Source organism: Hyaena hyaena, unplaced genomic scaffold, assembly GCF_003009895.1.
Source record: "Hyaena hyaena isolate Hyena2069 unplaced genomic scaffold, ASM300989v1 scaffold_153, whole genome shotgun sequence".
In the NCBI taxonomy this organism is placed as follows: Eukaryota; Metazoa; Chordata; class Mammalia; order Carnivora; family Hyaenidae; genus Hyaena; species Hyaena hyaena.
In genome coordinates this window covers 1,574,543-1,596,832 of record NW_024080785.1, presented here as the reverse complement: position 1 = coordinate 1,596,832, position 22,290 = coordinate 1,574,543, and the positions used below count along the sequence as shown (strand labels likewise).

General features: G+C 43.3%; 1 protein-coding gene across 3 annotated transcripts in view; it reads left to right on the top strand.

Moving 5' to 3' along the window:
* AOAH (acyloxyacyl hydrolase) overlaps window positions 1–22,290 on the top strand; it is a 168,920-nt gene that overhangs the window by 141,209 nt on the left and 5,421 nt on the right. For all 3 annotated transcript variants that reach the window (XM_039239154.1, XM_039239156.1, XM_039239155.1), the window contains exons 16-20: window positions 3,345–3,517; window positions 10,639–10,697; window positions 10,786–10,845; window positions 12,345–12,441; window positions 18,023–18,099. In XM_039239154.1, the coding sequence (XP_039095085.1) occupies window positions 3,345–3,517; window positions 10,639–10,697; window positions 10,786–10,845; window positions 12,345–12,441; window positions 18,023–18,099 (466 nt within the window). The remainder of the gene's footprint in view (window positions 1–3,344; window positions 3,518–10,638; window positions 10,698–10,785; window positions 10,846–12,344; window positions 12,442–18,022; window positions 18,100–22,290) is intronic.

Genomic DNA, 22,290 nt, shown 5'->3' with positions numbered 1-22,290 from the left:
TGAGGTGCTGGTGCAAAAGCACAAATTAACTCAGATTTTTTTTTCTCATCAGGGTTGTGTCTCTAGCCAAAAAATAATCATTAAATAGGGAGTTTGGGAGACTTTTCCCCATCTTAACTCATCTTGGCTTTATGTGATTGGAGAGTCATAACTCAGCATAATTGCTTCTTGCCAAAGTCCTAGTGTATCAGCAGGAGAAAAAAATGAGGTACCAAGGCAAAAGTTAATAAGCAGTATGTGGTAGCTTTACTGATGATTGAAGATAGGGTATAGACACCCAGCTTGCTTCCCTTGCATCCTCACAGCCACACTCAACACACACAGTGAAATAAAACCCATTTGCTCTGGGTGGGTGCTGCTATGCTGAGCAAACCCGCCAGGCAGCCTAAATCACCTTTACAAACTGAGATCATTCTAGCACTTCTACGCATATGCAGGTCAAGCCAAAGACCCTACCCAGCCTTCTGTGCTTAGTAGGTAGGCAACCTATTCTCAAATCCTTATGAGGGCTTTTTATGCAATTTAGGGAGATTTTTACTCATAAAGTAGTATAAGTTTTCCCAAGGTAACAAAAAAAAACCATGAATCTATCATTCTGTTCTATATGCTAAGATAAAATAGAACAACTTTTCTTTCCTTCTTTCTTTTTTCTTTCTTCTTTCTTTCTTCTTTTTTCTTTTCTTTCTTTTTTCTTTTCTCTATTTTCCTTTCTTTATTTTCATCTGTTTTCTTATTTCTTTATACAGTATAGAAGCATGTATACCATTCACAACTAACTCCCTACCAGCAACCCCTAAATCAGACTTGCTCTGCCTTTTCCTCTGTATGGGTACATGTCATGTGTCACAAATTAGCCAAAGTGATCCTCGCATCTGTGATCAGCCTGTCCCCTCTGGATAGGAGCAATTTAGAAAGTGATTTTAGGGGCACCTGGGTGGCTCAGTCGGTTAAGCGTCTGGCTTTGGCTCAGGTCATGACCTCACAGTTCGTGGGTTCGAGCCCCATATTGGGATCTGTGCTGACTGCCAGCTCAGAGCCTGGAGCCTGCTTTAGATTCTGTATCTCCCTCTCTCTCTGACCCTCCCCTGCTCACACTGTCTCTCTCCCTCTCTCAGAAATAAATTTTAAAAAAATAATTAGAAAGTGATTTTATTTGACTAAGTGAAATTAGTGGAGGAGAAATGACATAAAATTACAATGCTTTCTACTCCTCCCATTAAAAGTTAGTCTTTCCCTCCTTACTTTAGAAAGAATAAAAATAATATAAGAATCTGTTTTACTGTATTTTTCTGATTACAAAATAACATGTTATGAGAAGTTCAAATAATACAGGGCATAGGAAGTGATTTTTCCCATCAGCACCGCCTACCACCCCCACCACCTTGCTCCAAGCCAACCAATGGAGCTTAATGTATTTGTATCCAGATATTTTTCTACACAAATTCTAATTTACAGACTGATTAGTATTCATTGAAATGAAATCGTATTATGCTTACTGCTCTGCCATTTGTTTTCAATCAATAATACTTTTCCATGCTAATACCTACAGATTTTCATTATTTTTTTAAAAAATTATTTTATTGAAGTGAAATTTACATAATATAAAATTAAGCTTTTTAAAGTGAGCAGTTCCGTGGCATTTAGTAATTCAAAGGGTCGTATAACCATCACCTGTATCTAGTTACTTCATTCTTCTTAGTGACTGTATCCCACTCTACCTCATGAGCATACTATAATTTATGTAGCCAGGCTTTTTAGCTTTTTCTAACCTTACGCTATTTCACACAATGTTGCAATACTTGTGTTCCTCTTTGCACATTTGTGGAAATGTTACTATAAATTTCAAGGTCAAAACTTAAGCCAACTTCACATGTTGATACATTTTGAAAAATTCCCTCCAAAATGGTAGCACCAATGTCATTTAGGAGCTCCCTTAAAAGTGCTAATGGCAGAGGAGAGCTAGGCTGGCTCAGCAGGTAGAACTTGTGCTTCTTGATCTCAGGGGGTTATAAGTTCAAGCCCCACACTGAGTGTAGAGATTACTTAAAAATAAAACCTTAAAAAAGAAAAAATAAATTTAAGTGATAATTGTGGATATACCCAGGGGCTTCTTTCTGTCCCTTCCTTCCATGTCATGTATGCCTTGGGTCCAGCCTGTGAATAATAGACTTCCTTTTTCTGGTTTGGAATCTGTGTTAAGTTCCCAAGGGCTGCCATAACAAAATCCCACAAACTGGGTGACTTCAAACAACTCTCACGGTTCTGGAGACCAGAATCCAAAATCAGGGTCTCAGAAGGGTCATGCTCTTTCTGAAGGGTCTAAGGGGAAAATCCTTCCTTGTGTTTCATGGCAACATAATTCCAGTCTCTGCTTCTAGCAGACACACAGACCTTCTTCCCTGTGTGGCTGTGTAACACCTCTTCTTACACTTGTCTTGGGATTTAGGGCCCACTCTGACCTAGTTTAATATCATCTTAATATCTACAAATACAAACCTTATTTCCAAATAAGGTCACATTCTGAGGGACACCACCCAATCCACTATAAGATCATTATGTAACTTTGGGATTTTTAAGGGCTCAAAATAGAAAACAAGTTATTATTCCATTTAGGTTAACAAAAGGCAGCTTTAAGCCTAAAGAGTAGATGAAAATCTTAGAGAATGCTATAATCCACTCCTAGGTTAGTGCAAGTTAGTACCTTAATTCAAACTTGATGTATTCCTAAATGTGTGTATGTTCACATTCAATGTAGAAAGGAAGGATGTTGTGTGGATACATAATGTCATTTTATTTCTCAATGAGGTTGTATTTTCCTACGTGTGATATATGTGAAGAGTTTAAAGATGAAGTTACAGAATTCAAAGGGTCAAACAAATAATAAGTAATACCAGACTCCTTTGATTCCATTAACTGTATCAGTCAGGATGGGTAAGCTTATGCTGCAGGAACAAACAGCCTCAAATCCTAGTAGCATAAAACAAAATACAGTTACTCATACCCCATTGCCCACCAGGGATCACCATGGGCTCTATTCCAGGACTCAGATTAGTGAGGCAGCTGCTATAAAGAGTATTTCCCAGACTCATGGCAAAGAGTATTTTAAAGGCTCTCATGTTACCAAATGTGACATATGACACTTCTGCACACAAACTGATAGGCCAAACCGCTCACATGGCCCACCCAACCACGAGAGAATCAGGAAGCCTAAAGTATTTTGCAAATAGCACCAATAACTACTACACTGTACGTAAGTGACATGGGGAGGGGGGCAGTGGGGGATCATATATGTGTACATATTTATCCTTAACTGCTAAGATATTTTCTGTTTCTTTCACCAACAGGAAGGTTGATCCAGTCCCAGAAATGACTACTCCTGAGAAATTATACTCCAATATCATGCAGACTCTGAAGTATCTAAATTCCCATCTGCCAAATGGCAGCCATGTTATTTTATACGGCTTACCAGATGGAACGTTTCTCTGGAATAATTTGCACGACAGATATTATCCTCTCGGTATTAATTTGAAGATATTTTTACTCTTTAACAATGTTAGTTATACATAGTTCAAATATACATGTGGTCCAAACCATATAGGAATACACCTGAAATGCCACCACAGTGCACAGGTCAGAACTGGTAAAGGCAAGAGCCCTAAGGTGTGGATCTAAAGGTCAGTATCCAAAGGTAAGCAGAACCAGATCCAAAATCAGAAAGGGCAGAAATCTTTAATGTAAAATTAGGACAAATTGAAAGGTAAGAGTTTAAGGGTGCCTGGGTGGCTCAGTCAGTTGAGTGTCCGACTTTGGCTCAGGTCATGAGCTTGCTCGTGAGTTCGAGCCTCCTGTCAGGTTCTGTGCTGACAGCTTAGAGCCTGGAGCCTGCTTCGGATTCTGTGTCTCCCTCTCTCTGACCCTCCCCTGCTCATGCTCTGTCTCTGTCTCTCAAAATAAATAAATATTTTTTAAAAAATTTTTTAAAAAGGAAGGTAAAAGTTTAAATCAGGAAAGTCCTTTAAGGAAAAGTAAAATCTAGAATGAGTGGATGAAGCTCACATAGAAGAGAAGGGTTTCTCCAAACCTCAATGGTGAGTGCCCCCTGGTGGCCAGAATTCTAATGCACTCTGTGGACTCTGGTGGACAGTTAAAATTCTACATAACACATCCTCCAGGGGCCTTGCTTCCTGCTTCCTCACTCACTTGGAATCCTTGGCTCTGTAATGCTTTAAAGATATCCAGAAACTTCCAGTTGCATCTCTAGCATCCCACAGGCTTTATAAACATTGTGAAAATAGTAGTAATCAGTAAGGGTTGACATGCTGATCCTTAAAACAATCCTGTAAGACGTTTTCATTAATTACGTTTTATAGATGAAGCACCTAAGGCTCAGAGAGGCAAGCAGCTTGCCAAATGTTGCACAGCTCATTGCATATGTAATGTGAGTGTATCAGGGCTCTCTCTGTGTTTGGGGGGAGAATGTCCTTTCAAGAAATAGTTATCATGTGCCAGGCACTCTTCTGGGCACTGCATACACAATAATCAAAAACCAATAGGCTTATATTCCAGTAGGAGTATGTCAGAGGATGATAAGTATTACTAGAGAGAATTAAGCAGGGAAGGGGGGGTAGGAAGTGCTGGTCTCAGTCCTCTCTGACTGGCATCTGCAACCAGGAGCCCAGGGACCCTCCCCTCAGCCCCACATCAACAACACCTGTGCCAGTCTCTCATTAAAAGGCCTTTCCCTTTCCCCCATATTGCCATAGCCTCCTCTTAGACCAACCCCTGCTAAAGCGTTCTGGAGGTCCAGGCAGTTTCTAATGAGTCAGATCAGCAATTTAAAGGGAAAAACCTTAACTCCTTCCTCCGTGCGCACCTTAGAGGGTGGAGGTGGAGAGCATTCCCTTGTATTAATAACTTCTCTGTGTCTTTCCAGTCTCTTCTCCTCCTCCTCCTCCCGTGGTTCCTGCTTAAGCCAACCCCTCACCACCACCTCCCTCAGAAAGTTCCGCCCTCCTCACAGACAAAATGGTCAGGTTCCCTCTAACCAATTGTCAAAGGACTCTGGTCCCTTTCAAACAGTAAATACCCACTTTCTAGGATTCCCACCAATAAGACTGAAGTCATTTTCCTCTTCAGTTACCAAGTGTGCCCCAGATGTCATTATCATCCAAGCAAAACACCATCCAGCCTTCCACAGGGAAAACATATTCCTTCTGTTCCCACAGTTTTGGCCTTGAGCCTTAGAGATAGTAACATGGTCACACAGAGAACTTGACTCCATTCTGGGCTGCCTGGGACATGTAGAGACAGCTTGGGCCAAGAGTGTCTCTTTGAGTCACTGGGAGTGAAAATTTCAGTTCCCCTAACAGATGTCTTCAGATTCCTAGATTTCTCCCATACTAAGAAATGCCTGGAGAAGGGGAGTTGAGGACAGGAGAGACGTGCTTCCAATTTACTCTATCACATCAGTGGGGACTTGACTTTGGTTTTCTGACTTCAAATTCCATTTTCTTTCCATGAACGCTGGTTAGATGACTCCATAAATTCTCTCAAATATGCCACACAATTCACCTGACTCAACCCCAGTATGTAATAGTGACACCGTGCAATTTGGAAGGCAGCAAGGGAAGGAAAGAAGGTGACCTGGGGGACTACTCAATCACTTTGGTGGATTGTCCAGTCCAGTGGTTCTCATCCAGGGGCAACCTACCCATCCCACTCGTTATCACAACTGGAGAGGGTGTGCTACTAACATCTAAAGAGTAGAATCCAGGGATGGTCCCAAACATGCTAGAATGCACAGCACAGCCGCCCACAAATAAAAATGTCAGGAGCGCCAAGGTTAAGAAACCCTGTTTTAGGCTTTGCCTTATCCTCAAATGGCCTGTCCAGCCACTAATCAGGCACTAGCATTTCACAGCACAAAAGAGGAAGAAGGGAAAGGTAGAACAAATTTGTTCTATATAAACAACAGTGGTTTTGAAGAAAAATCCAATTAGGAAGAAAATTGAAACCCTCTAAAATTTGTTTAATGTTTTTAAGTTATTGTTCATATCCTAAATTATCCCTGCTGCCTGGTTGCCATGGGAAATAAATTATAAATTCCTCAACGAAACATCAGTGTCCTTCCTAGACAGCCCAGGGAAGGAGGTGGGATTTACCCAGCTTCCCCATGTCTCCTTCGGCTGGCACAAAACTCACATAAGATGAGAGGCTTGAGGGGAGGGCTATTGCCCTACATTCCAGTTCTGCTCTGGCTTCAAATCCAATCTTTGGACCTTCACTCCCACCACACATGAGCCAGCAATAAAGTGGGTTAATGCTGGGCCAGCCTCAGGGTTTGGCCCTAGGTTAGGATCAGTCTCATCTTCATCAATAGCCAAATGCCAAGTCTGATTCTCAGGGCACTGTGCTAAGCATTGTGTAGGCAAATAAACAGGTTTTTCCATTTACTTCTGTCTTTGAGCCTAGAAGCATGATGACAGTACTCTCAAGACTTGACTGTAGCCACCCTTTAAGGATCAAGAAAGAGGTCAAGGAGTGCGTGGGTGGCTCAGTTGGTTCAGTCTCAGACTTTGGCTCAGGTCATGATCTGACAGTTCATGAGTTCAAGCTCTACATTGGGCTGCCTGCTGTCAGGAAGAAGAAGGGGTCAAGGAGACCCCGGCTCAGTGATACATTCTCTGTTGCCTAGTAGGACAGGTAGAAGCTCAGCCTAACTATTCACCTAGGAAAAGGTTCAATGCCACAACATCAAATCAGCTGCTAATGGAGGCCTAGGGCAAGAATAGATTCCTAACTCCTACTCCTGCCAAGGAGGAGGGGGTAATAAATCCCTCTTAGCATCTCTTAGCCCTATTTGAGTCACTACGCAGTCAATGCCTGGCTGCCAAGAGCTGTGACAGCCCCACAATCTCTACCAGCAATTAAAATTTCTAGCAAGATGTATAGTCTTTTTGAAGATGACCAGAAAGTAAGTCTCACACATTAGGATTCTACTTACATAGATCTTTTCAAGCTTGACCAGGGATAAATCCTCTCGGGCACAGTCTATGAGAAAGTCAATCTTTCCATAAGTATGTCAGAGATGCCTATTATGTGCTTTGGGGGTAAAGATGATACTAAAATGGAGCCTTTGTCTTCAAAAGAGAGAGGAGAGACAATTCCATTGGGGAAAAAACAATATAGATCCTGACAGTGAAATCACCTTGTGTCAATGACACCGGTACAAGCCATAGGCTGGGAGCTACCTGAAAGGTTAGACTATATAATCAAAAAGTCCAAGGTTGCTGGCTACAAATAAGCCTGCAAGTAGGCCTTCCTTGAAAGGCCTCTGCCACAAAACATCAACAACAGCTTAATTTTTCCCAATTACTCTTGAACTTGAAACCTCATGTATTCCAAAATACCTTGTAGTAGTATACCTCTTATTTTATTGCTGGATTATTCCCTGTCTGACTTCATGTGGTTTTACTAAGGTTTTATGCATTCAGATGGTACTTCATGGAGGTGTAGCAGCTCTTGTTAGCACTAAGTTTTTATGGTGCCTAAAATTTCAATTATAGTCCCAGCATTAAGTAAATGCCAGATTCTGCCCTAAAGAACTTACAAATGACTAGGACACAAGCAGCTACTCTAGCCAGTAGGAGTAGAACATGCCTTTTACTCTTTGGAGGCCAGCCCGTAGGTTCCCCACCCCTTACACACACACACACACACACACACACACACACACACACTAATAGTTCCTCAGCCCTGATAATTCCAGTTCTCTTGCCCTTGTCCTGGCCTTCTTGACCAGCTTTCTTCACCAGATTCACATCCTGAACAGGATATCGCAGACACTGCCTCTTTATAGGTATGACATGTAGGTAGGATCACTCTTTACACCAGGGCTCCTCAATATACAAAAATGCCTTTAAAATTACAGAGATAAAAACTAATACCTAAAAAGAAAGAGTGAATTGACAGCACTAATAAGTGGAGAAAAGAACTACTTTCCCGCTTCCCTTTCTTTAAATCATAAGCCTATCACAAGCACTCCCAACTGACTTTCCACATGGCCAGCCCAGAGTCCCCCTACCTTCCACAGCAGAAATCCCAGCGAGAAGGGAAACCAACTCATTACAACTTTCCCAGTTACCTCCCAAGTACAGCTAGAATGCCTGTATCCAATTCAGCAGACCCACCTACTCACCTCAGGATTTTTGCTATATCAACCTTGTCTAATTAGAGTGAGGCCAGAATATCAAGAAAATGGGAGGAAAAGGACTGGAATTGGGAGAAGGTCTAGGAAGACAAACCTGTGGTCTCATCCTCAGGTGTGCTGGGTCCTCAGCAGTAGGACAGCAGGGAGAGAGGAGTAAGCCAGGATTGAACAAATCTATGTCTGGACTTAGCCCTTCAAGGAGAGTCAGCAGATGAGTTCCCAGTATCGAAGAGCTGGACAATCTCTGGACTTTCTGGTTAGCAGTCATCCAGCCTTGCAGGCAGGAAAGGGGAAGGTGCCAGAGTGTGACTTATAGTCAGGCCTTGGGTGTCATCACCCCCAAGTTAAAAAGGCTTCAGCCACTGGGCAAAGGAAAGAGAGAGAGGCCACTTCTGGGGAGAGGGGACTCATCGGGACCAAGCAGTTTGACAGGACCTCAGGGGTAGTCCCAGCAGGGGGCAAGAGCCACTTGTTTTCTTTTAAGTTTATTTATTGTGATAGTGAGAGTGTGTGTGAGCCAGGGGAGGGCAGAGAGAGAGGAAGAGAGAGAATCCCCAGCAGGCTCTGAAGTGCCAGAGGGCTTAGCCTCAGGAACCCTGAGATCATGACCTGAGCCGAAATCAAGAGCCGAGGCTTAACTGGCTGAGTCACCCACACCCAGGCGCCCCCACAAAGCTATATTACAACACACACACACACCCCCCACAATAGAAGAAAAGAAGCCTCAGTGGCACAAAGCAGGATCTTGGAGAAAGATGGGAGCTCAGGGCTCCATGTTGAGCATAAAATGAAAGCAAAGACAGAAAAGCCAGTGGCTTGAAATTTATCTAAAATATGAAGATACAGACACCTTTGGAGAACAGAAGAGTCCTAGTGTGTCATTGTGACTTTAATGGCGGTAATAAGCCTGTGGTTTTCCAGTCTTGGGATTCACTCGCCCACACACAGAGAGAATATGTTTTTCCTCTATGACAAGAAAATTGAATCTATCTTTCAGTCTAACCGATCTGAGATATAAGTGAAAAATAAGACTGTGTTCCGTCACCTTCAATCTTTCTCTTCACTCCGAGACTGGTCCTATTATTTTCCTATATTTTTTCAAGCTTGTGAGAAGCGTTAATGGATGAGACATCAGTTATTCAGCCCTGAGATCTGGGAGGGCCTGGGTTTCGTGTCTCGGCCACAGCATGAAAGTCGAATTGCTTCGCGGGGCTGGGAGGGTGCATAGGTTGGAAGGTGGGATGGGAGGGGAGAGGAGTGGTGTGTGGGAAGAGAGAAGAAATAACCCCCACAGATTCTGGGCTTGCAATTGATGTTTGGAAAGACTCTGGATGAACTCATATATGGCACTTAACATTTTCATTCTTTTTTTTTTTAAGTTTTATTTTATTTCTTTTAGTAATCTCTACATCCAATGTGGGGCTTGAACTCACAACCCTGAGATCAACAGCTGCATGCTCTTCGCATTGAGCTGGCCAGGCACCCCCATCTTTATTCTTTTTAAAAAATTTTTTTAGTGTTTTATTTATTTTTGAGAGAGAGATAGAGACAGCATGAGCAGGGGAGGGTCAGAGAGAGAGGGAGACACAGAATCCGAAGACAAGCTCCAGGCTCTGAGCTGTCAGCACAGAACCTGACATGGGGCTCAAACCCACTAACCATGAGATCATGACCTGAGCCGAAGTCCAATGCTTAACTGACTGAGCCACCCAGGTGCCCCAACCCGCATCTTTATTCTTATGTACCTCTTTAACCTGCACCAAAAAATAAATGTAGGGCATGTCTACTAATTAGGGCTCAAATAAGATATGCACTGGCTGTGAAGGGATATGATGTACTGTCCTCTCCCATCCAATAGCCACCCAAGCACTTTTGGAGGCTTTCAGTCTACCAAACTGCAGGACAGTGCATGGTGAGAACTTGAGACACCCAGAATGTCCTGGCAGGTCCTTAGCATGGGATAATTGGGCAGATCATTGGGTTACAAAAAGTTGAAAAGAAGGGTTTGATCAACTACCTCCTTCAATGCTCCCTGTGCCCCAGGGGAACTTGGCATCTCATATCATCGTCAGGAGAAAGTCACTGCCCTGCAAGTCCCTTGTCAGTAGCATTCCAGTCCCTGTGGTACCTTCGTATCCTTCTACCTAAGGTCCAGATAAGGTCAGGCCCTTCAGGGCCTTCCCTAGTCATGGCAAAAGATGGAGTTGGGAATAAAGTCCCTGGGGCCCCTCCCCAGCTCAGTCTGAATTTGTAGGGCACTCAGAAGGAAGGAATGTGCAGGCTTTCTTCAAGAGCAATGCTGAATGAAAAATCAGGGTAGGTCCCTGGCAGTGCCACCCTTCTGCAGGGGAGACAGGGTCACCCACAAGTGTCCCTCATCGGCTGCTAGATCTGAATATGTACACACACCAGACCTCTCTGTCTTCCAGGCTGGCTAAATAAGGATGTGACCTATGCACATTTCTACTCCTTCCTGAACTGTCTCCAGGTGAGCCCACACCGACCTGTTCCAAGACCACATTCCCTGTTACTGGCCATGTTCTTCTGTCATCAAAGTGGTGTTTTCTTATTCTCAGGTCAGCCCCTGCCACAGCTGGATGTCCTCCAACAAGACACTCCGGACTCTCACTTCAGAGGTAGGACTGTTATGGGTCCTCTGATGCCATCTTTGATTATTCCTTCCCTGTGTTTACTGCAGCGTTTCCGCTGGGAATGGGATTTGGGCAAGGCAATGGCCTCCAAGGTGGTGAATAAAAATGTCAACTGCTAGGGTTCTTGAGAAGTAGGGAGAATGTGGGGTGCCATGTCTCTCTCTGCTTCCCTCTGCCTCCCTCTGGGTCTGTGTCTTGCTGTGTCTCTCCATCACTGTCTCTGTGTGTGCCTGTCTCTCTTGTGCATATATGTACACACATACATCCCTTTTAAAGCTGGTCGTAGGCAAATAGAGAAAAGCAAGCAAAGACAGGCCCATATATGGCTGACTTTCTCCCAAGGTACATGAGGACCAGGTGCTCAATAGTCTTCTGTCTTCTCTGAGGAAATCCATGGTTCACACACTTCTTCTTTTTTTTTTAATTTTTAATGTTAATTTATTTTTGAGAGACAGAGACAGAGCACAAGAAAAGGAGGGGCAGAAAGAGAAGGAGACACAGAATGTGAAGCAGACTCTAGGCTCGGAGCTGTCAGCACAGAGCCGGCACAGGGCTCAAACCCACAAACCATGAGGTCATGTCCTGAGCCTAAGTCGGAGCTTAACCAACTGAGCCACCCAGGCGCCCCGTCACACATTTCTTTCACTGATGGTGGATAATCTCTTTGTAAGACATTTATTGATTTTTTTACAAAAGAAATACATTTTAATTAAAAAATTTGGAGAATATAAAAAAGCACAAAGAATACCAACAAAAATTACCCAAACTCCTACCACCCAAAGTCAATATGTATGTACATCTTTCCAATATTACTTTCGTAGATATTTTGGGGTTGTGCCTACAGAGCATCAGAATACACACTGTTTTGTGCCTTCCAATGTTCATAAGTTATTCCTCCCATCATAAGTTTATCACCATTTTAAGGTATACAATATATGAATATACCGTACGAATACCATGAGTTATTTCCCACCTTAGTGTTGGACATATAGGTTGTTTCCAATTTTTCAATATGAAAAATAGCATCGTGATGAACCTGTGTGTATATATATTTCTTTCTATATCATTTCTATTTCCTTCAGATAAATTCTTAGAAAAATAATTGGGTCAAAGGGTATGTCATGTTTAAGGGTTTGATCCTTATTTCCAAATTGCTCTCTGGGAAGCTTAAACAAATTGACATTCTCAGTCACCTCTCCCATGGCAATATTCTATATTACCATGATTATTCATCTTTTCTTTACCAATCCTGGGGGAAAGAAGTGGTATCTTATTACTTTAATTTTCACTGATTGATTCCTAATGAATTTTAACAGTTTTGTGTGTTCGTTAGCCATTTGTACATGACTAGAATTTAATGCGCAGAGCAACCTATTGCTGATGGCTTGGAGTGAGGGTGAGGACTATCGATTTCTTTGTTCTGCCTGAATTGTCTCACTGACATGTAGGCTATAAGGAACTCTCCCTGTTTCCTTTGTATTCAGAGAGCAAAACAACTCTCCAATACACTGAAAAAAATTGCAAGCAGCCAGAAATTCACCAACTTCGATCTTTTCTATGCAGATTTTGACTTCCAAGAAGGTAAGTTTTGCTGGGAGTGGGTTTTGGCAGAAGACAGGAGTAGCAGCTAGTTTAGAGCCTGCCTGGGCAAAGCGTTTATAGGCCAACAGGCAGTAGGTTGGGCAGGGAGGCTCCTGCATGTTCTAACATACTAATAGCTCTGAGTATTGGAGAAAGGTAAAGTGTGAGACCCTCTCTGGGAGGGTGGAAGTCTACTATCACCTATTCATCTCGGCATCATTTTAGAATCCCTGAAGCAACAGGGCCAATGACCTGTGGGAAACAAATTTGGGCCAGGAGCCAGCAGATCAATGGAATCACCTAACTCCTTCTTGCCAGTTTAGCAAGAACTGGCCTGCTTACCTAAAGACGAGTGTGGCAGGAAAGAGGGCGAAGGCAGCGCCTCTCAGATGCACATGAAATTGCCTGTGGGCTCAGTAGCAGTGCAGACTCCCAGACTCCACACGTGATGTAACATGAGAGTCTTTAAGGGAGGGACCTCAGATTTGCCTATGGATTTGACAATCCATATCCCAGCTTTCTGAAAAGACCATCACTGTTTCTTTCGTAGCGTTCTGTCCAGACACGGGGGTCACTACTGAGTGGCCACACAAAAAATAGGCATGATTATTGGAGCTACTGATTTGTCCTTTACATCTGGACTCTGAGAAAATGGTTATTTATTGACTTTATTCCTCCCAGCCTCATTTTCATTGCTAAGCACTTGTTATACAAGAGAAAAGCCTCCTGTTGATTGACTGCCAGCTGAGATGATGCTAATGGAAAGCTTTACAGCGGATGCAAATGATGGAAGGTGTCTCTTCCAGAGTTTATCATCTCTATCTCCCCACCACCAACAACCCCAGCCCCAGCATCTGGGATGGAGCAGATGGCCATCATGAATTATCAAATTTTACATTAGCTGACACGTACTGCATTGCACACTCTAGCACTTCAAGTCTGAACATCTTTTCAACAGGACTGATCTCCCTTAACTAGGTTTCCTGCCCGGGTGATACATAATTCTCTCATGGGGAGAGACATTTTGATAAATAACTTCTCATTAAAATGCAGAGCTAAAGACTCACTAATGAATTCCTGGTGTAAATAAATGCACCACCAAGTGATCTTTGATGATCATCAACCTTGAATGTAGACAAAGTTATTAAAAATATAATAATGTCTAACATTCAAATGGGACTTTTCATTTTCCAGAGTAATCTCTAGCTCTGTCGTTTATCGTCTTCGGGAATGTAGGAAACCTTCCTGAACGTGTCAAAACTCTCTTTTCCAGACCTGGAACTGGGGGTACCATATCTTCATAACAAATCTTTGTGATGAGTATATGAAACAAATGTGTAATTCTCCTAAGTGCTGTGCCTGGTACACACAGAGCCAGTGCCCAGGAAAGAGCACCATTCCAGCACGCCCTTGCCACTCAATGTGTGGTTCAGAACGAGCAGTATCCACAACACCTGGGTGCCAGTTACAAATGCAGAGCCCCCCGCCCTGCCCCACTTCTAATTAGGACCTACCTCACTGGAATTTTGCATTTTAACGTAATCCACAGATGAGCCATATGCCTGTTAAAATTTAATAAATGGGGCCCTATAATACTACAAGATTAAGATTTAGTTAGTCATCTGATTTTTCCTAAGTCCTACTATGTACTGTGTTGGTGCTAGAAATACAGCTGTCAGAAACAAAACAAAACAAAACTGTCCTTATCTTCATGAAGGATACAGAGAGAAGAGCTTTACCCTTGACTCGCTACTACCAGTTTTTCCACTGGTGACCTGACAGGCTTGAAGTTGAAGTTCATCAACTCCCATTCTTGTCCTCACAGCGACAATAAATGCAGCAGAGAAGCAAAACATTCAGTTAAACTGAACTGACCATTTTATTATTTTTTAGATTTTTTTTTAAATGTTTTATTTTTTTGAGAGAGAGACAGACAGACAGTGTGAGCAAGGGAGGGTCAGAGAGAAAGGGAGACACAGAATCTGAAGCAGGCTCCAGGCTCTGAGGTAGCTGTCAGCACAGAGCCCGATGTGGGGCTTGAACCCACGAACTGCAAGATCATGACCTGAGCTGACGTTGGACACTTAACCAACTGGGCCACGCAGGCGCCCCTGAACTGAGCATTTTAAACCAAAATGGCAGTGGCTCCCCTTACTGAGAAACCTCCTCAGCATTTGTCCTTGCTTGGCAACTCTCATCAGCAGTTTCAGGAATTTCCCGAGAGGCATTTATGAAAAATAAATCTGAAGACCCAGTTTTGGTCGAGGGCCTTCCTTGCCTTCTAAGTCAGTGGGCCCAGTGGAGGGATGGTGCAGGCAGGGGAAAGGGTGGCCTGGGAGCTGCCCCCCTGAACATGTGATACAGCAGAGGGATCATCCACTCCCAGATGCAATTCTGGGGCGACCGCCACGCCTGGGCAACTCACCATCCCGGAAAGCCTATAGGTGCGCTGTGCTATGAGAAAAAGAGCCCAGGTAGAACTGTGCCCCAGCCCAGCTCAGACACAGAATGACTGTGTAACCAACCTTGAGTAGATTAACTAACCACTCTACTTTGTTTCCTCTTGTGTGCGGTAGCAAGAACTAAGCGGGGGTGGGGGCTTATGTGAACCCTGAGCCAACCCTGCCATGTACTGAGACCCGTCAGCCTCCCACCACCACTGCCATCAGTATATGCAAAGCTCCTAGTACGTTCTTCTAAGGCTTATTATACAAGGAGAATAAATGTTGCTTCTCTTCCAACGTCCAGCGCAGCTCCCATCACCAGTCATACCTGTGGATTCACTCTGAGTTCCCTAGAGGAGGCTGTGGTGGAACGTATCTCATTAGCACTGCTGTCTTCTGTTACCAGACCCAAACACTGGATAGCCACATGTTAAATGGCAGTACTCATGCTCATATGAAAACCCCCCTTCTCCTTTCAGTACTGTATCTGAGCTGACTGTTGCATCACAAATATCCTCATTTTTCATATAAAATTTACATGTCCATACCCTGTGACAGAGCAAATTGCAGTTGAGAGTTCCCGTCCCTTGACGGCAGGCATGAGACCTATCTCTTCTCCACTCTGACAGCCAAAGTCTCTCCGTGAAAGTCTACTGCTCATCTCCAAAGACTCTTTTTTGTCTCTTGCTGACTCATCCTCTAACTGGTTATGAGCCAAACAGAGGCAGCAATTTTTCCTTCCTTCAGGAAATGCCAGCTTGAGCAGGTGACGTCCTCTTTCTTTGTCTGTACCACACCTCCCAAACAGAGGAAGGAAAATGCCGCTTGGCCGACAGGGCCATTGTTACACTGGCAGTTTAAATATACCAGCTGCCCTCAGTTTCCAAGACAACTCAATTGGAGTAACCTTGGTTCTTGGTCTTTAGTTCTTCCCATGTGTATGTTTGTGAAATAACCAATGACTTCATGGTGCGGACCAGAGTTCAGATTTCGTATTTTAAATATCTACTAATGTTACTGTTCATCAAGATGCTATCAAGGGTTTTGTGACTCTTCAGTGATTTCTATTGCGTCTCTGAAAAGCCAGTCATTAGCAGACTTACTTTGACTTTGCAGATATAGAAAATATATTATGCACCAAATTCTGAGAGAGAGCATTCATGACCATTCAAGAAGCTTCATTCAGGTCTTCTGAACAAATAGGTATTCATTTACCTATTTTTTAAAATTTTTTTTTTTTCTGAGAGAGAGAGACAGAGACAGAGAGACAGCATGAGCAGGGGAGGGTCAGAGAGAGAGGGAGACACAGAATCTGAAGCAGGCTCCAGGCTCTGAGCTGTCAGTACAGAGCCCAACGCAGGGCTCAAACCCACGAACCATGATTTCATGACCTGAGCCGAAGTCGGACGCTCAACCAACTGAGCCACCCAGGCACCCTTGTTTACCTATTTTTAACTATGGTCCCAAGTAGGAAGAAAACAGACCAACTTACCATGCTCCCCTCCACCTCCAAAATCAGTCAGAGAGGAAATAAGACCACTGTCTGGTATTGTATTTATTCTAAGAAAGCAAAATTTCCCCCAAGATAAACAGATGTAAAAGGGTCACTCCGTCTAACACTGAGCACAACACAGGTAAAACCTTAGCCTCTTGCCTGTGAGTTAGTGATTCTCCCTTTAAGTGTTATAATACTGATGTGTGCAGATGTGCAATGACTGGTAACCCTTGCAGACACAATAATCATGTGAGAAAATGATGGTTTTTCACTCTGAATAGTCTGATTGTAGCCTTGGTAACCTGTGGCATTTCTTTTAACACCTATTAGATTTTCTATATGATAAGTTCTTCTAAAGGTTGGACTCCCTTGTAGCGGGGAGCGATGGGGACTTGTGCAGCTGCAGGAAAATGTATCCTGGCAGGAAGCAATATGTTGTCACTGACTCCCAGTAAAACCCAGATGCAAAATATGAAAGACTGGCGCAGGGGCGGCCATTTTGCCAGGGAAGAAGACAACAGGAATTGGTGATCCTGTGTCTAGGACTTCAAACCACCAGCAGGAATTTTTTCCTGAGCTCAGAGAAGAGCAGCAGCTTTTGCAACCCCTCAGGGAATAGGGATTGGGTAGCAAGCAGGAGTGGCACGCTGTGATATTAGGACTAATTACAATATTAGGACTAATTACAAAAGCGGCATAGTACCGGTTCAGCTCTGGAACAAGCTTCACTTGTCCAGTCAAAGCCTCCAGTAGAATTTCCATTCCTTCCCTTGGGACAAGATGAGGAGGTGTGGGGACCAAGAGAGCGCACATTCCCGCTCTTGAGTCTTTGTCACGTGGAGGGGGAAGAACTAGAAAAATCGCAGCTGTGTCTGCTCCCCTCTCTGGACACCAAGGAAATGAAGGTATGGGTGATGCTAGGAGCTGTAAGTTTCAGGTATTTCTCTCTGGAAGCTCTCTAGGGATTTGAAATTTCCTTGAGGAGTTCTTTCTGGCTATGTAATATTACAGCGTAGAGTTAATGGTGCCGCTGCCTTGGAGCAACTGACATTCGTGGTCTCTTACTCTGGTTGAAGGGCAGTTTTATTGCTTTTCATCACTCTGGGGCTCATAATATTTCCTCTGTAGCCATACTCACTTTAAATGTGATGTTGAGATAATTTTATATAATTATATTCCCGACAAACTATGTGACTTTTACTGGTGATTGCTTGACATACACGGGCAGTATCTGGAAATGGCAGCCCACACAGAGATGTTAACAAAATGTTTAATTTTCCCTCCTTCTCTTGAAATACTCACCCACTGAAAAATGAGATGAATTTACATTTATGTTGAGTATTTCAGGGCTCACCTTTTCCCACCACCCTCCTCACTGCACAAACCACCTTCTCCTAACACCCTCACACATTTTCTTCCTGAGTCAGGAAAAAGAAAAAGACCATACAATGGGAAGGTCATTTCCATTCAGAAAACCTTCAGATCGAGATAATAGCCAAGGGCAGCCACAGTTGAGTAAGCATCACCCGGGGTGGTGGGCAGCTCAGACATTTTCCACCTGATCCTTGCTCTCTGATATTGACAGTCACTCGGTCACTTGTGGAAGCATGTAGCTAACCCTCTGGTTGTGTGTGTCCTGCAGTCACGAAGGAGTGGCAGAAGAGAGGTGGGCAGCCCTGGCAGCTCATTGAACCAGTCGATGGATTCCACCCCAATGAGGTAAGTGCGATCACACAGCAGTGGCTGAAGGCTATCTGTTGGGTTATTTTTAAAATAGAGTTATGCATCCATGTGTTTATTTTTATCCCATTTTATTCCAGAATGAATTTGAGGTAAGGTACTCACATGTGTAAGTAGAAGATTCAGTAAAAATAAAGTGAAAATGAGAGTGAAAAGCAAATAAGATAGAATTGATATCTGGCTTCCTAACTTAATGTCTACAGTTCATAAAATATATGTAGGGTGGTCCTGAGAAACTGTTGGTGGGAGCCTACAAATCAGCCGTGTTGTGTAGAGGCTGATGTAAAAAGGGACATAAGTGATGGCCTCCATTAAAATAAATAAATACATACATACATAAATGCATAAGTAACTCAATAAATAAGTCAAATACTCAAAAACAATCACAAGGGTTCCTGGAAGAGAGACTTAGGAGAAATTTCTTCTATGGATCTTTCCAGAAAGGCCACTGAATGAGAGGAGAACGGTGTCCTTAGCAATATCCTGCAATAAGAGCTGTTTCTTATCTAGGATTCCAAGGTACACTTCTGGGAAGTAGTTCTCCTCTGGCCTCTTCCCAGAGTAACAGGAGATGAAGGGACTCTGTCCCCTCCTACCCTCACCCTCTCCATTATCCTAACTTCAATAAGGGAAGCACCACTTTCCTCTGTTATACCCACTGGACTTGCTCATGAGATTTCTTCATTTAAAAAATAAATGAATAAGTATGGGGGTAGTTCTGTCACTTTTCAAATTTGGAAGCCGGCAATCCTTTGCAACTGTAATCTTTGTGGCCTAGCCTTTGGTGGGTACGGTGTGGCAGTGACAAGGGTCTAAATCAGAGAAGCACTCCTCGTGTGCTCTCCCCGTGGCCCTGGTCTCGGTGGTCAGCCTGGCCACAGGGAGAGCTGACCGTCCCCTCAGGAGCCTGAATGCAATGACCCGTAGGCTCCAGGGAGTACCTATAGACAGGGTGAAAAGCTGCCTCAAAGGGTAAAACAACAGATGAGTAAACAGTGGAGTCCCACAAATGCTGGGAAAATCTGAAGTAAAACTTGAATGCCCATCTCCCTGTTTTCAACAACCAAATAAATAAATAAATCTAAATAATCCATCTCAGAATATCTAATTTTCCTCTGTATCATTTGGATGAAGTGATCCAACAGAATTATTGCCTAGAAGTTGGCTAAATACTAGATTTCTTCTCCTCACAAAAAAGGTGACTTTCGTTATACAGTAGTTTTTAATATGGAGACTTTCTTTGTGGCAATAATTAGGTAGTGGTTCTTGTCATTCCCACATGTCACAGAATTTTACCTTTCAGATTCTGTAGAGAATTGAGGATATAAAGAAATAGAGAAGGAGTTAATTAGGAACAAACTAAAAAGCAGAGGGTGAAAAATAGCTTTGTTTTATCCTTCCAGGCCTATTTGTCTGATCCATCAAAAGACCATCTTGTCCCTGACACTGAACATAATATTGGGGTTCAAAGTGTGTCCAATTAAGGCTTTATCTTGCACTCAAATGGCTTTTCCTATAACTGATTATTGAGAACAGAGTCAAAAGCTGAAAATCTGGGGGTACCTGGAAGTCTTAGTCAGTAAAACATGCGACTCTTGATCTCAAGGTCCTGAGTTCAAACCCCACGTTGGACGTGGAGCCTACTTTAAATAAATAAATAAATAAATAAATAAATAAATGTAAAAATGCTGAAAATCAGTACGTGCCATAATGGTATGTTATTCCTGAGAGATGTGTTCACATGCTGGTAGTGGATGATAGCATGGCAGGATCACGTCGCAAGTAGGCGCCATGGGTAGCCATGCTTAAAACCTGCCTATTCGTCGTGTATATTGAGCTGAAGAGTGCAGACTGCAACTTGCCATCCAAAACTCTTTACTGGGTGCCCCCCTCCCATATCAAACACAGTGAGAATTCAAGAGTGAACAGGAAACGGCCGCTGCCATCTAAGGAGATTACAGTCAGTATAAGAGGGAGAGAATGACAAGTGAACAGATAATTAAACAGAAAGTGTTTGATGCTTCCAGTTGTGCGAGCATGGTACTGTGAGGGATGGGATGGGAGAGAGGGGTGTTTGGAAGAGTTTTCAGAGGTGTCCACTCAGAACTAAGCATGAGCTAGTCAAGTGCAAAGAGGGAGGGTCTGCACAAAGTGTTCTGAGAAGAGGAAACTGCACTGGCCAAGAGCTAAATGCAAAAACAAACAAACAAAACCAGCAGCGCACATTGGAGGAAGTAAAAGTCCTGCAATGAGGCCAGGGCATTGAGTATGGGAGGGGGATTGAGAGAGAGGAATCAAGAGAAGTATTCAGGGACCAGATCATGTAAGGCCTGTATGGAGTTTGACCTTTTTCCAGTGGGAAAGAGGGAGCCACTGAAGGTTTTTAAGCAAGAGAGGAAAATAACGAGACTTGTGGCATCAGCCTGGAGAGTGGTACGTTGGGCCGACCTAGAGGGAGGGAGACCATCTGGAGGATGCTTCTGTGTGTGTGAGGTAACAGCCCAGGAGGAGCGGGCAGAAAGAGAGCGATTTGTATTGGAGTTTCATTCACAGTTGAGTCAACAGAACGTGGTCATTTATTGGCTGTGAGGGTGAGAGAGAAAGAGATGCTAAGCGTGATGCTTTTCATGACTTGAGAGATTGGAGATGATTCTGTTGCTCGCTGAGGTGAAGAACACACAGGATGGGGTGGTTTGAGGGGTTTGCCACATGTTGGACTTAAGGAGCCTACAGGACGTCCAAAATGAGGATGTTCTTTTAGCAGATAATATACAAGCGTAGAGCTCAGGAAAGGGTCTGGGTGGGAGCTGCAGATGCGAGCACATCAGGATAAACTTGTGACTTGAGGCCTTGAAGAGGAGCCTCTGGATGTACCTGCAAACTCCTCTCCCGATGAAACACCTTACAGCAGAGGCAGTATTAATGGATCCTTTTAGATCCTTATGTTATTAGTTTAAAAACTAACAACTTAAAACTGCCACATACACACACACACACACACACACACACATACAAGCAAATGGTTCACAAAACATGGGCACCTATGGGAGTCTGCATCTTTTTCATCTTAAAAGAGCCAGATGGGCAAGGTTGGTCTAAGAAACTCGTGTAAATGGCATGGGCACAATACCAACCAAAAGAGTAGACTCAGCCCTTATTCAAGTGCCCTCTCAACAATTCCTGTACATCTGAGCAAAAACAGCTGGTTCTGGCCGCTTAACCACCAACGGGGGGAACAGGCTTTATCCTATTGACCTATTCTTCCTAAAGCTCTGCAGAAATGTCTAACCACTGCCGACTCAACTTCTCCAATTTTCTTAGGAAAACAAGTTTAAGTATAAATAGGAGTTGTGTTGAACAGTTCAAATTTATGATTGATACGTTATAATTTTTAACCAATTTATATCTACCATTTAAACTCTTTGCTTATATTTTAATGGAAAATAACCAGACATAGAAAAATTCCCAATATAGACTGAGAACTGCTTTACCTTTTCATCTCATGCCCCAAATGTAGAACCAGAAATTTAAGAAATATCTTCTTTTCAGTATGAGAGGGAGATGTAGAAGGTGATAATGCTGGACTTGATGGTTGATGGGATTTGGTGGGTAGGAAGGAGATGACTCGCAGGATTGGGCCTTTGGATGAACAGAAGTGAAAAATACCAAGTCAAGGAACCCCAAAGAAGAAGGGGCAGATTTGAGCATTCTGAATTTGGGGTGGCTGCACAAAATCCAGATGGAATTGTCTAGATCGCCGTTAGGTCAAATCGATGGGTTCTGATCTCAGGACAGGGGCCCAGCCAGGGGACACAAGTTTAGAAATCACCAGCATCTAGTTCTAGTTGAGAACTAGAAACACTCTCAGAGATGAGACTGGCCCACGGGGTCAAATTGTGACCATTGCCCGTTGCCTCCAGCAAGAGCAGGTGTGGTGAAGAGGGTAAAATGGCAGCCAGACTGCTGACAGAATGCAAAGGAAGTCTGACTTATAGAAGAAATGATATTCCAATGACCCTGGCCTGTGGAAGCCTCAGCAATTCTACAGTTCAAATATGCACTTTTTAAAAATCTCTGCTAAGCTAAGCCTCTGAAGAGGCAGTTTAGAGATATCTGGGCCTAAAACCAGACTATAGTAAATAGAAAATGCTGAAAGAGCCACAAATATCA